We start from the raw sequence: 15,681 nt of genomic DNA on the forward strand, positions 1-15,681 counted from the left end.
CATGCCCCTCACGGAATACCTTGAGGTGTCTTCTTTCCAAAATGGGGTCACATGTGGGGTATTTATACTGCCCTGGCATTTTAGGGGCCCTAAAGCGTGAGAAGAAGTCTGGAATCTAAATGTCTAAAAATGCCCTCCTAAAGGGAATTTGGGCCCCTTTGTGCACCTAGGCTGCAAAAAAGTGTCACACATGTGGTATCGCCGTACTCAGGAGAAGTTGGGCAATGTGTTCTGTGGTGTATTTCTACATATACCCATGCTGGGTGAGAGAAATATCTCTGTAAAAGACAACTTTTCCCATTTTTCTATACAAAGTTGTCATTTTACATAGATATTTCTCTCACCCAGCATGGGTATATGTAAAATGACACCCCAAAACACATTGCCCTACTTCTCCTGAGTACGGCGATACCACATGTGTGACACTTTTTTGCAGCCTAGGCGCACAAAGGGGCCCAAATTCTAAAGAGCACCTTTAGGATTTCACAGGGCATTTTTTACGCATTTGGATTCCAAACTACTTCTCACGCTTTAGGTCCCCTAGAATGCCAGGGCAGGAATATGAGACTATGTAAGAAAAAAATAAATAAAAAAAATACATCATTTTCCGCTAACTTGTGGCAAAAAAATTAAAATTCTAGGAACTCACTATGCCCCTCACGGAATACCTTGGGGTGTCTTCTTTCCAAAATGGGGTCATTTGTGGGGTATTTATACTATCCTAGCATTCTAGCACCTCAAGAAACATGACAGGTGCTCGGAAAGTCAGAGCTGCTTCAAAATGCGGAAATTTACATTTTTGTACCATAGTTTGTAAACGCTATAACTTTTGAGCAAACCAATAAATATACACTTATTGGATTTTTTTTTTATCAAAGACATGTAGCACAATACATTCTGACACAAACTTGTATAGAAATGTAATTATATTTGAAGAATTTAACCAGATAAAGTTAAAAATACACTTTTCTTGAGAAAATCAAATACCACCAAAAGAAAGCTGTATTTGTGAGAAGAAAAGCAGGTAAAATTCATTTGGGTGCCAAGTTGCATGACCGAGCAATAAACTGTTAAAGTTGTGAAGTGCCGATTTGTAAAAAAGGGCCTGGTCACTAGGGGGGTATAAACCTGTGGTCCTTAAGTGGTTAAAGCATGTGCGCCTGGGCAAGAACTTTTAACTTTGTATCAACATATTAACCGCTTCTGCGCATGTCCTGCAAGCCGGGTCTCTCCATCTACACTTACCTCCCGATTCATCTCCGAGAGTCTAAGTGGGAGCGCATGCGCTAGGACTTAGAAGAAAACTCGTTCACGGAAAGAGTCCCCCAGCGCATGCCCTCCGACTCAATTTCCAGCTCAAACATCAGAGTAAGGGCGCATGCGCATGTCCTCTAGGCTTTCTCTACTGTTCAAAGGTATTTCTCTTCCTGCGCATGTCCTAGATCTTAGTTAATGATAGAAAGTATAAATACATGCGCTTTATAATAGAGAGTAGAGGCTCAAGCGCTAGATCTTTAAATCAATCCTTTGTCTTCAAAGTATATCTTGGAATCAGCGCTCCGCATATCTGCTACATGGTCATCGGTAGGCGGACTCATATCCACTATATATAGCAGTGTCTACTGACACTGGAATGTTCATTCATCTCACGGGGTTTAATCTGCGAGAGGAGAATTGGTCCTTTTTTATATTTTTTTAAACTCTGTGACTAAAGCTTACTGTGGGTAAATATTGGTATTTTCTCTTCCGTCTGCACTATTACTTTTTTCTGTGTTATATTAATGTTATAATCTAATATTCTAGGTTTTCTTCTATAATTTATGTTTCCTTTTAACTTTTAGATAAATGGTGTGAATGAGAAACCTTCATTCAATCCATATGGACTTATAGGTCCTCGTCTATGGCTCCAGCGAGCCTCACTTTGTAGGAGTTTCTTGTCTAGATGACCCCCTCTTGGTTCCATGGATATTACCCGGAGCTCTTATTACCATTTATATATTTACTATGCCGAGCTATAGGGGTATCTTTATCAGTTGTACTCAGATGGCCTGAGATACGACGTCTCTATTCCTGTATGGTTTTCCCTATATATAATTTGGGACATGTACGGGAGGCTATATAGAGGACGCCCTGTGTTCTGCAAGTAATGAGTTGTCTCATTTCATATTCTGTTTTATCCCCAGGGCTGATGACCTTCTTTATGCGGGGTATATACTTACAGAGGAGCGATCTCCACAGGGTGATGAGCCCCGGTACCTCTCCCTTGTTTCTCCAGTCCGAGTTCTCTCCTCCGCTAGGTGACTATGAACCAGCTGGTCCTTTACATTTGAGCCTCTCCTGTATGTTACAGATGGATTTGGGGTAAGTACCATACCTAGGTCTCTGTCAGATTGTATTATACGCCCGTATTTCCTGAGAATACTATATATCTCTCCATTATATCCATCACATGTCCCCATCTGATGACTTCACTGGTTTTTGGTGCTGTTATCTTTAATAAATCTTCTCCATCCACCTTTTTGGCTCCATTGTGTGCATTCTTTAGGTGTCTAGTTGGAGAACCTCTCTTTCTGAACCTTTGGAAGAATTGTTCACTTTCTTTGCTAAAAGAGGTCTCGTCGGAGCAGTTACGGCGCGCCCGCAGGTACCGGCCTGGCGGGAGACGGGTGCCCGCTATTCCAATGTAGATAGCTGTTTGTTGCAGTAGGTTTTCTGTAAACCTCTGTGACCAAGTGTCCATCTTCTGCTTCCTTTATTTTTAGGTCAAGGAACACCATCTCCTTATCCTGAATTTCGTAAGTATATTTCACTCCTATGTTATTGTTATTCAGTGTCTGAGTGAATTCGTGAAATAGTGAATGGCCCCCGTCCCATAGAATGAGAATGTCGTCAATATATCTGCCCCCGAAAATAATCTGGCAGACATACGACGACAATCCTTCCGTGAATACATCATTATTTTCCCACCACCCTAAAAATACATTTGCATATGTTGGGGCACATGACGTCCCCATCGCGGTCCCATTGATTTGTTTATAAAAGTGTCCCATAGACTGAGGGCTATTGGTCAGATTGCGTCACTGTCCCGCGAGCGCTGGTCGCTGATTGGAGACCAGATGAGAAAAGAGCCGCCTGCAGCAGTTAGAAGCATTGATTCAGATGGCGCTCGTGCTGATAGTCGCTCCATTCCCCCTGAAGACGCCGCAGCAGTGGTGACACATGTCGGGGGAGCTGAGGGTTAAATGTGGCAGTGACTCAGTGACCGCGTCTCAGTGCGCTGCAGACACTCCGTGCGCGGCACATAAGCGGCCGGCGAATGTATTAGAGGCAAACACCAGGGAATCTGGGGACAGGCAGACAACATTAGACAATAGCGCTCCTCCAACTATAATATATAGGGATATAGATGAAAGATCTCACTGCTTACAGGACAAACAGTCAGAAAGCTGAGAGCTGGAAAATATCTAATCCCGAGATACTGATAGATACAGATATAGAGGGAGTGTCTATTGGTAAAGCATCTCACTATCCCTAGCCCAGAGCCAAGCCGCACTTTATTTTTAATCAATTTTCTTTCTTTCTTCCCGTTTTATACAATTTTTTATAAAAATGAAATAAATGTTACATTTTAAATCACACCAGAAACGGGAGTGTGTATAGCAGAGCTGTATGTGTGTATAGAAGATCTGTATGTGTGTATGGCAGAGCTGTATGTGTGTATAGCAGAGCTGTATGTGTGTATAGCAGAGCTGTATGTGTGTATAGCAGAGCTGAGTGTATATAGCAGTCTGTATGTGTGTATAGCAGAGCTGTGTGTGTGTATAGCAGTCTGTATGTGTGTAGCAGGCTGTGTGTGTATAGCAGAGCTGTACGTGTGTATGGCAGAGCTGAGTGTGTATAGCAGTCTGTATGTGTGTATGGCAGAACTGTATTTTGTAACAGGGTTGATGTTCCTGGAGGGATACACCAAATGGAAAAGGATTTAGGAAAACTAGAGGAATGGTCACAAATCTGGCAACTAAAATGTAATGTTGATAAGTGCAAGATAATGCACCTGGGACGTAAAAACCTAAGAGCAGAATATAAAAACAGTGATACAGTCCTAACCTCAGTATCTGAGGAAAGGGATTTAGGGGTCATTATTTCAGAAGACTTAAAGGTAGGCAGACCATGTCACAGAGCAGCAGGAGATGCTAGCAGAATGCTGGGGTGTATAGGGAAAGGCATTACCAGTAGACAGAGGGGGGCGCTCATGCCGCTCTACAGAGCACTAGTGAGACCTCATCTGGAGTATTGTTCTCAGTACTGGAGACCATATCTCCAGAAGGATACTGATACTTTGGAGAGAGTTCAGAGAAGAGCTACTAAACTGGTCCATGGATTGCAGGATAAAACTTACCAGGAAAGATTAAAGGACCTTAACATGTATAGCTTGGAAGAAAGACGAGACAGAGGGGAGATGAGAGAGACTGCTAAATACATAAAGGGAATCAACAAGGGAAAAGAGGAGAGAAGATTTAAAAGAAGAAAAACAGCTACAAGAGGATATCGTTATAAATTAGAGGGGCAAAGGTTTAACAGTAATATCAGGAAGTATTACTTTACTGAGAGAGTAGTGGATGCATGGAATAGCCTTCCTGCAGAAGTGGTAGCTGCAAATACAGTGGAGGAGGTTAAGCATGCATGGGATAGGCATAAGGCTATCCTTCATATAAGCTAGGGCCAGGGGCCATCCATAGTATTCAGTATATTGGGCAGACTAGATGGGCCAAATGGTTCTTATCTGCCGACACATTCTATGTATGTGTATCAGAGCTGTGTGTGTATAGCAGAGCTGTGTGTGTATCATAACTGTGTGTCGCACACAAATACTTAAAAATACCCTAGCAGGAGAAGCAGCGTGGCCGGACACCACAGAGCAGTGACAGGAGACACATTTATTTGGAGGTACATTAATGAGGGGACCACATGCACCATCGCTGGTTGTTACACCTGAAGTTCCGGACCTCGACGCCTCCACTTCACTAAACCACATTCCCTTCATAGAGGAACTAGAAAGTACGTTTTCTTATTTTCCGTTGTCTAAACCTGGGGTGCGTCTTATAAAGGGAAAATCCAGTATATGACATATAATCCTATATATTGTGTAGATGATAATACCGCCATACTGTGGTCACATGACTCGCTGCTCATGTAACACTAATAGATGGATGTGTCCACCCTCGTGTGAAGGTCTCCAGTTTCTCATTATATCAATGTCGGGAAATGTCAGGAAAACCCTCGGCAGCCGCAGGTCACCTGACAGCCACTAGGTGGCGCACACAGACTCATGTAGCAGGAGATATCATCTCACTGAGAGCCCTGTCACCTGTCTGAGCCGTATATTATACCTATACTACAATATAAAGTGCCGCCACATACTGCACTCGTCATGCCACATCACAGTGTGGCACATCAGATGCTTTAACCCCTTCAGGACCAGCCTAATACAGGAAATGCTGGGGCACTAATAGTGATACAGATGAAGAGACGCGTTCTCTACTGGAGCCCGATATGTGATGATGTCACGTGTGGTTATAGACGTGTCACAATGTAGGCTGTGATGTGCGGCTTTATACTGTGACACGTGGCCGGCGGACAGCGCGCAGAATGCTGCTGAAGCCTCCAGCTTTACATGCCGATACATACGCGGTGAGATCACAGGCGGCCACAAACTGCAATCTGCAGCGCCCTCCAGAGGCCGCGGTCACACACAGCTTTTACTGGGGTTTTCTGACTTTTGGTGATTTTTGCAGTAAAGGTCTATGGAAAGTATCAGACAGAAGAGTTTTATTCCTGGAGTTTTTCTAATTATGTGTTTTTTCTGCCTCTTTTCAGCAGCGCGGCGTGCTGGAGATCTGGCGGTTTTACATCTTTCACTATAGAGGAAAAACATTTCACAGACGTCCAGAGAGAAACGCGGCTGAAAACGGACAAAATCTGTTCTGTCACCTGCTGATGTTGCTGCGTTGTTTTTTTTTTACTACTTCTAAAACATTTCTGAAGTGCGGCTGAGTTCTGACCCCGTACGGGCTGATTAACACGCCAGTGATCTGTCCGTGTCCTCCGTGGACCGCTCACGTGTCCATAGATTTCCCTGCGTTTCCTCATATACCCTTGTCTGTCCACACCCCGCGGGTCAGTGCAGGAACGGAGACATACAGAACTCCGTATAGTCGCCATATAAACCGCAGGCGCCATCGCGTTCTGTCTGTTCTCATCCACTGCATAGAAAGTGCATTACAGTTACTGTTACAGTAAAAAGAGAAAAAAACTAAAAAATCTTTAAAAAATACAAATTCTAATCTCCCCTTTCCCAATTTTATATCTAAAATAAAGAATAAAAAATAAACATAATTGGTGTTGCCGCATCCGAAAATGTCCGAACTATTAAAATGTACAAGTGATTGTCCCGCACAGCGATCGCTGGTTTTTGGTCACTTCATCCCCTGAAAATAATAAGAAAATAAAAAGATCAAAAAGTTATTTGTGACCCAAAATGTCACCAATAAAAACTACAGCTCGCCCCGGCAAAAACCCGCCTCCGCCCTGTAGATGGACATAGAAAGCGGCCATGGGGTCAGGATACGGCCGGGAAGGACATTCAGATTTATCAAAGGTTTTTATTACTTTAAAGATAGTAAAATATAAAAGAAACCATATAAATGAGGTATTGCTGTAATTGTACCGATCCTCAGGATAGGGTCGTCAGGTCAGTTTTGGCGCACCGGCAACACCGTAAAAAAACAACACCAAAAAATGGAGGAATTGTAGCCCCAAAAATAATGTTTTCCGGTGTTTTCAGTACAAGTTCTGGTAAATTAAATGGAGCCGTTAAACCTCCATCTTGCGCCTCATGCACACGACCGTAGTCTCAGTCTGCAGCCGATCTGCGGATCTGATGTAGACCCATTAATCTCATCGGGGCCACAAGACGTGCAGACATTACACCGTGTGCCCCCCACACCCTGAAGTCTGTCCTGTGGTCTCGAAAAACATAAAACGTCCTATTCTTCTCCATTTCGAGGACAGGAATAGAACTTTTCTCTACACGGACCGCAAAATACAGCAGCGCATGAAGCCCTCAGACGGCAACGTGAACGGAAAAGCAAAAACGTTATGGTTCTTAGAAGTCGGGAAAAAGCAAAAGGTAAAATCTCAGTGATGTGGAGAGAAGATGATAAATCTGCTGCAGATGACGCTTCTATACAGACTGTGCCGACATCAGGGGCGCAGGTAAGGGGGGCGGTGGCCGCTGACACCACTAGACCTGGGGCATTAGTCAGACATTAGTAGACGTCACATATCAAGGAGCGGTCAGCAGTTTATCTCATAGACATAACAATGGTGAGGAGCATAAAATAGAATAAGCTCCATGTATAACGTGTGCCCCACATGTCTCCGTCCTGTACACATCTCTTATACTCACCGTAATTCCTCTATCCTGCAGGCCGGACTGGACAGAGCCGCCATCAAGTCACTGAAGTGAGGACCAGACAGACGGTTATCAGACAGGTCCAGTATCTTCAGGGACGGGTTATTCCTTATTACAGATGCCAACTGGATGCAGGAAGTGTCTGGTAGACCATTAAGAGCCAATCTGTAAGAATAAGAAGATGAGATGTGGGTGAGGCGTCCACAGAGCGTCAGTATAAAGTCTGTAGATTGTGACTGTGGAGAGAAAATGTCCCCGGCTGTTAGTAAAATCCATAAATGTCATCACTAGAAGCCGCCTCTTGTGTGTGGTGGATGTCAGGAATGGCGGCAGCTGTATGATATGTCCATGTCCTAGAAATCCAGAACCCTGAGGAGTGTCCTCACTTTATGGCATGTCATAAATCAGTGATGTGGCCCTCAGTCTCTGGCCTCCCTTCTCCTTTTTCCACCATGTATTGTGGCCCTCAGTCTCCTTCCTCCCCCATCTATTGTGGCCCCCCGTATCCTTCCTACACCATGTATTGTGGCCCTCAGTCTCCTTCCTCTACTATCTATTGTGGCCCTCAGTTTCCCTCAGCCGGTCTTAATAAATTGCCACCTAAGTGCTCACCCAGCGCCGCTGCCTCTTTAAGCACCTGATAGGCAGGGTGTCGGGGCCCCACCAGTAAGATATTGTTCCTGAGGACAGGCCATCAATATCAAAGTCCCAGAGAACACATTTACAATGCAGATACTTTTTTAGCAGTTCTCTCCTATGACCGGGACCACATCACTGAAAATAAGACTTTACCATATTTGACAATTTATAATACGCTCTTTTAGTAAGAAAAAATCTTGTCATCAATAGGAGGAGCCACAGCAGGAAGACTGTACAGCCGACACTGTATAGATGCTAAGTATGTATGTATAGCAGAGCTGTATGTGTAACAGAACTGTATATGTGTAGTAGAGCTGTATGTGAGTAACAGAGCTGTATGTGTGTAGTAAAGCTGTATATGTGTAGTAAAGCTGTATATGTGTAACAGAGCTGTATGTGTGTAGTAAAGCTGTATATGTGTAGTAAAGCTGTATGTGTGTAACAGAGCTGTATGTGTGTAGTAAAGCTGTATATGTGTAGTAGAGCTGTATGTGTGTAACAGAGCTGTATGGATGTATGGCAGTGCTGAGGGTGTATAGCAGATCTGTATATGTGTATGTCAGTGCAGTCTGTGTATAACAGTGCTGTGTGTAGAGCACATGTGTATGGCAGTGCTAAGTTAACCCCTTAGTGACCACTGATACGTGTTTTTATGGCAGTCACTAAGGGGTCTCAGGCTGGGCCGCCGCTTTTTTACGACAGCCCAGTCTAAGCGTTGCACAGGTCCCCCGTGCAGCGGGGAGCAGGGACTTGGCTCTCACACGAGAGACGTGGCCCTGCTCTTACAGCCCGGACTGGCAGGGGTGCTGTTTAACAATTTACATGCCACGGGCAACGGCGCCCACCGCATGTAAAACAGTGGCAGAGGGAGCGCACTCCCTCTGTCTGCCATCGGCACCCCCCGCAAATGTGATGCCGATGTGTGTGAAGGCTGGCTGGGGTCTATGAAGGCCCAAGACCAGCCTTCAGTAATTTCCAGCAGACTGCGCCTCTCTGGCGCAGCCTGCTGGTCAATGTAAAAATAGCATTGCTATTAAAATGCAATTAATTATAGGGATAATGCATTGCATTTTAAAAGCAATCAAAATACTGTCTGTTATAGTAAGTGGTAAAAAAAGAAACACCATTTATTAAATAAAAAAATTCCATAAAAAAAATATGCTTTTCAATGAAAAAAAATTGTAAAAAGAAATCTCCCCCGTATATTCTGATGAGGTCAGTCCGGGAACACTTACCTGTGTGTTATCCGGGGAGGGGGTCACTGCTCCCATTATGTGTTATACAGCGGGGGCAGGTATTACTGATAGCGCTGCTCTTCCGCAAAAAAAACGCCCTCGGGGTATGGCTACGGGAATGGAAAAAAAAAAAAGTTATGGCTTTGGGAAGATGGAATGAAAAACAAAAATGGAAAATGTCCTGGTCATTAAGGGGTTAAGGAGGTGGAGTCCATAGAACAAAGTCCATGGACAGGGGATGAGTCTCCAAGGCTTCAAGGGGAAGCCAACGAGGGGCATCTCTGATGGAGTGAAGGAGGCTAACGGAGCTATCTGAGCTGCTTGGTGGGATTTCTGATTATTCGGTACCTGAGACCTCCTCCGAGTTCATGTCTATATAAAGTGGACTAGAATTATCCCAAACAAATACAAGAGACGTCAGTTGTGTAGTTTTCAGGAAATATGTTGGAACTGCGATCGGCAGAGCTCTAAAATAATATAATAATTTGGGCAAGAAAGACATTTTTAGATAGTTAACTCTCCCGATGCGAGATGTGTGGTAGACGCTCCACCTTTCTAGAAGTCTCAGCTTTCTGAGGAGCGGTGGGTGATTGTGTGAGTAACGTGTATTGTAGGAGGCTGCTAGCAGAACGGCAAATTAGAGTCCTGAAACTTCCAACTATGGGAGCGAGATATTGAATGCTTTTGATTTCGCATTATTAAGGCTCGGGCTACACTGCGCCCGTAATGATAGTCAATGGTGTCGCACTGCAACATGCGACATACTGGGACCGGCGGCAAAAATCCATCCAAGTTGTGTATCAGCAGGTGGCAGTGCGACACCATAGACTACCATTACAATAAATGCTGGTGACTTTTCTGTGACACATATATGTGCAAATAGTGATTTAGAAGCAGCACTGTGCGGTCTCTCGATGGTGCATATGTTCAATGCAACAGCCTCACCATAGGCCCTTGATCCATCAGGCCATGTAGTATGTATAAAAAAGAAGAGATGGCTCCAGCAGCATTTTGCAACATCCAATATTCTTTTATTGTAACCTCAAGACACAATACAGCAACGTTTCGACTGCAAAACAGTCTTTGTCAAGCCTAATGACATCAAACACCCTAGGCATATATATACCCCCCACATAAAATGCACGCCCCTTAACATCATCATTGTAAATCAATATATAATGGAATGCACATGTCCCAAAACTACCTTGCACCTGATTGTAAATCCGCCGAGGTCCTGTTGTTCAAGTCGGCGTTCTTGTCACGGAAGGTGTACAGGAAACAAGACAATGCAAAATGTATATACAGACGTGGACAAAATTGTTGGTACCCTTTGGTCAATGAAAGAAAAAGTCACAATGGTCACAGAAATAACTTTAATCTGACAAAAGTAATAATAAATTAAAATTCTATAAATGTTAACCAATGAAAGTCAGACATTGTTTTTCAACCATGCTTCAACAGAATTATGTAAAAAAATAAACTCATGAAACAGGCATGGACAAAAATGATGGTACCCCTAGAAAACACAGAACATAATGTGACCAAAGGGACATGTTAATTCAAGGTGTGTCCACTAATTAGCATCACAGGTGTCTACAACCTTGTAATCAGCCATTGGGCCTATATATATGGCTCCAGGTAATCACTGTGTTGTTTGGTGATATGGTGTGTACCACACTCGACATGGACCAGAGGAAGCAAAGGAAAGAGCTGTCTCAAGAGATCAGAAAGAAAATTATAGACAAGCATGTTAAAGGTAAAGGCTATAAGACCATCTCCAAGCAACTAGATGTTCCTGTGAGTACAGTTGCACATATTATTCATAAGTTTAAGATCCATGGGACTGTAGCCAACCTCCCTGGACGTGGCCGCAGGAGGAAAATTGATGACAAATCTAAGAGACGGATAATCCGAATGGTAACAAAAGAGCCTAGAAAGACTTCTAAAGAGATTCAAGGTGAACTTCATGCTCAAGGAACATCAGTGTCAGATCGCACCATCCGTCGTTGTTTGAGCCAAAGTGGACTACATGGGAGACGACCAAGGAGGACACCATTGTTGAAAACGAATCATAAAAAAGCAAGACTGGAATATGCCAAACTACATGTTGACAAGCCACAAAGCTTCTGGGAGAATGTCCTGTGGACAGATGAGACAAAAATCGAAGTTTTTGCCAAGGCACATCAGCTGTATGTTCACAGACGAAAAAATGAAGCATATCAAGAAAAGAACACTGTCCCTACTGTGAAACATGGAGGAGGCTCTGTTATGTTCTGGGGCTGCTTTGCTGCGTCTGGCACAGGGTGTCTTGAATCTGTGCAGGGTACAATGAAATCTCAAGACTATCAAGGAATTCTAGAGAGAAATGTACTAGCCAGTGTCAGAAAGCTTGGTCTCAGTCGCAGGTCATGGGTCTTGCAACAGGACAATGACCCAAAACACACCGCTAAAAACACCCAAGAATGGCTAAGAGGAAAAAATTGGACTATTCTAAAGTGGCCTTCTATGAGCCCTGACCTCAATCCTATTGAGCATCTTTGGAAGGAGCTGAAACATGCAGTCTGGAAAAGGCACCCTTCAAACCGGACACAACTGGAGCAGTTTGCTCATGAGGAGTGGGCCAAAATACCTGCTGAGAGGTGCAGATGTCTCATTGACAGTTACAGGAAGCGTTTGATTGCAGTGATTGCCTCAAAAGGTTGCGCAACAAAATATTAAGTTAGGGGTACCATCATTTTTGTCCATGCCTGTTTCATGAGTTTATTTTTTTACATAATTCTGTTGAAGCATGGTTGAAAAACAATGTCTGACTTTCATTGGTTAACATTTATAGAATTTTAATTTATTATTACTTTTGTCAGATTAAAGTTATTTCTGTGACCATTGTGACTTTTTCTTTCATTGACCAAAGGGTACCAACAATTTTGTCCACGTCTGTATGTCTCACTGGATCCAAAGCTAAGGAAGAAATGGGAGACCCCTGCATAAGACCTGGCACTCTCCCTGACTCAGCTCAGCCTATGCAAAGATCCCAGAGGTGGAGGTTTGCATATCCACGAACCTCGACTATATAACCCCTGAACACCCTACAATAGTGAGGGGACACGACCACCGGCTCCCTACTCTAGACACGGAGGGAGTCAGGGTCACCTGGGATCCAGCAAACATAAAATCACAAATGAATGTAACACTTATCTTGTAGCAGACTGCGAAATGGATCAGCATGCACACCCACTCCAGGAAGTTGTATAAGCCGCCCAGTAAAGCATATTGGGGAGGAATTTAAAGGGAAGCAATCAGTCCAACTCCATGACAGCTGAGAGAGGCTAACGAGATTAGGAACTGAATACCACAACAAAGAAAACTCAAGGAGGAGGTTCTGAAAGGCCTCTGTCAGAGCTTCTCAGCTGTCTGGTTGTGACAGTACCCCTCCCTCTACGAGTGGACTCCGGACACTCAGAACCCACCTTCTCAGGATGGGACCTATGGAAAGCCCTGATGAGACGAGAGGCCTTAATGTCCGTCACAGGGACCCACATCCTCTCCTCAGGACAAGGTACTGAAGAGAACCGCGGACAAGACGAGAATCCACAATCCTAGAGACCTGAAATTCAAGATTCCCATCAACCATAATCGGAGGAGGAGGCAAAGGCGAGGGTACAATGGGTTGAACATAAGGTTTCAATAAGGACTTATGAAAAACATTATGGATCTTCCAAGTCTGAGGAAGATCAAGACGGTAGGCAACAGGATTGATGACAGACAGGATTTTGTAAGGCCCAATAAACCTAGGACCCAACTTCCAGGAGGGAACCTTCAATTTGATATTCTTGGTAAACAACCACACCAGATCACCAACATTCAGGTCCGGACCAAGCACACGTCTCTTATCTGCAACACGCTTATATCTCTCACTCATGCTCTTTAGATTATCCTGAATCTTTTGCCAAATAGATGACAAAGACGAGGAGAATCTGTCCTCATCAGGTAAACCAGAAGACCCCTCTCCCGAGAAAGTCCCAAACTCCGGATGAAACCCATATGCTCCAAAAAATGGTGACTTATCAGAGGACTCCTGACGACGGTTATTTAAAGCAAACTCAGCAAGGGACAAAAAAGAACACCAATCCTCTTGATTCTCCGCCACAAAACAGCGCAGATATGTCTCCAGATTCTGATTGACGCGCTCTGTCTGGCCATTCGACTGCGGGTGGAAAGCAGAAGAGAATGACAACCGAACCCCCAAGCGAGAACAGAAAGACTTCCAGAATCTGGAAACAAACTGCGTGCCCCTATCAGAGACTATGTCTGAAGGAATACCGTGCAATTTGACAATGTGATCAATAAATGCCTGCGCCAGCGTCTTAGCATTGGGCAAACCAGGAAAAGGGATGAAATGCACCATTTTGCTAAAACGGTCCACCACCACCAGAATCACAGTCTTCCCCAATGAACGAGGCAGGTCCGTTATGAAGTCCATGGACAGATGTGTCCAAGGACGGGAAGGAATGGGTAAGGGAAGGAGAGGACCTGATGGCCGTGAATGAGGGACTTTGGCACGAGCGCAAGTCTCGCAGGCTGCCACAAAACCCTCAACCGACTTACGAAGCGCAGGCCACCAGAATCTCCGAGCGATGAGATCCAGTGTGGCTCTTGCCCCCGGGTGCCCAGCAAGGACCGTATCGTGGTGTTCCTTAAAAATCTTGTGTCTTAAAGCGAGAGGCACAAACAACCTCCCAGGAGGACAAAGATCAGGAGCCTCTGACTGGGCTGCCTGCACCTCTGCTTCCAATTCAGAAAAAAGAGCAGAGACCACCACACCTTCAGCCAAAATGGGACCCGGGTCTTCAAAATTCCCGCCTCCGGAAAACAACGTGACAGGGCATCTGCCTTCACATTCTTAACTCCAGGGCGGAACGTGACAACAAAATTAAATCTTGAAAAGAACAAAGACCATCTGGCCTGTCTCGGGTTCAGACGCTTGGCTGACTCCAAGTAGGCCAGATTTTTATGGTCAGTAAACACGGTAATAGGGTGTCTGGCTCCCTCCAGCCAATGGCGCCATTCCTCAAAAGCCAACTTGATGGCCAACAATTCCCTATCTCCCACATCATAATTTCTCTCTGCGGAGGAGAGTTTTTTCGAGAAAAAGGCACACGGTCGCCATTTGGCAGGAGAGCAACCCTGAGACAAGACCGCACCCACACCCACCTCAGAAGCATCAACCTCAACTATGAAGGGTAAAGAAATATCAGGTTGCACCAAGATGGGAGCGGAAGCAAAACTCTCCTTGATATTAGAAAAAGCCTTACGCGCCTCTACCAACCAAGAAGAAAAATCTACCCCCTTTCTGGTCATATCAGTGAGTGGTTTAACAATAGAGGAATAATTCAAAATAAACTTCCTGTAATAATTGGCAAAGCCCAAAAAACGTATCAGCGCCTTCTGGTTCTCAGGAAGCTCCCACTCAAGCACAGCGCGGACCTTCTCGGGGTCCATGCGAAAACCAGAAGCGGAGAGAAGAAACCCCAGAAATTGAATTTCTGGAACCGCAAACACACATTTTTCCAGTTTCGCATATAATTTATTCTCCCGCAGAATGAGCAAGACCTGATGTAAATGTTCCTTATGAGTTTTGAAATCAGGAGAAAAAAATCTAAATGTCATCCAAATACACTAATACAAATTTTCCCATCACACAATAAAAAATGCTGTTCACGAATGCTGAAAGATGGCTGGGGCATTCATCAAACCAAAAGGCATAACCAAATTTTCAAAATGGCCCTCAGGGGTATTGAAGGCCGTCTTCCATTCGTCTCCTTCTCTGACCCTGACCAGGTTGTATGCCCCTCTCAGATCTAATTTGGAAAAGACTTTAGCCCCAACAACCTGGTTAAACAGGTCCGGGATTAGAGGAAGCGGATAAGGGTCATGAATAGTGATACTGTTCAGCTCCCTGAAATCCAGACATGGTCTTAAAGAACCATCTTGTTTCTTAACAAAGAAAAAACCAGCGGCAACAGGTGACTTCGAGGGTCGTATGTGTCCTTTTCTCAGACTCTCAGAGATATAAGCACGCATAGCGATCCTTTCAGGTTGGGAAAGATTGTATAAACAAGATTTAGGCAGCTTGGCGCCTGGGATGAGATTAATAGGACAATCGTACTCCCTGTGCGGGGGCAAATCCTGAACTCCACTCTCAGAGAAGACATCCGAAAATTCAGAGAGAAAAGATGGTACAGTCGTAGTAGCAACCTCCGAAACAGATGTCATGAGGCAATTCTCTCTGCAAAAGTCACTCCAACCATTTATTTGCCTCGCTTGCCAATCAAT

General features: G+C 44.4%; 1 protein-coding gene across 1 annotated transcript in view; it reads right to left on the reverse strand.

Moving 5' to 3' along the window:
• LOC122924132 (ribonuclease inhibitor-like) overlaps window positions 1–7,639 on the reverse strand; it is a gene marked incomplete at its 5' end in the record, with an annotated part of 104,098 nt that extends 96,459 nt beyond the window's left edge. The window contains one exon of the mRNA XM_044275062.1: window positions 7,469–7,639. Within this exon, the coding sequence (XP_044130997.1) occupies window positions 7,469–7,639 (171 nt within the window). The remainder of the gene's footprint in view (window positions 1–7,468) is intronic.
• Between the last annotated feature and the right edge of the window lie 8,042 nt (window positions 7,640–15,681).

This window comes from Bufo gargarizans, unplaced genomic scaffold, assembly GCF_014858855.1.
Source record: "Bufo gargarizans isolate SCDJY-AF-19 unplaced genomic scaffold, ASM1485885v1 original_scaffold_832_pilon, whole genome shotgun sequence".
Classification (NCBI taxonomy): Eukaryota; Metazoa; Chordata; class Amphibia; order Anura; family Bufonidae; genus Bufo; species Bufo gargarizans.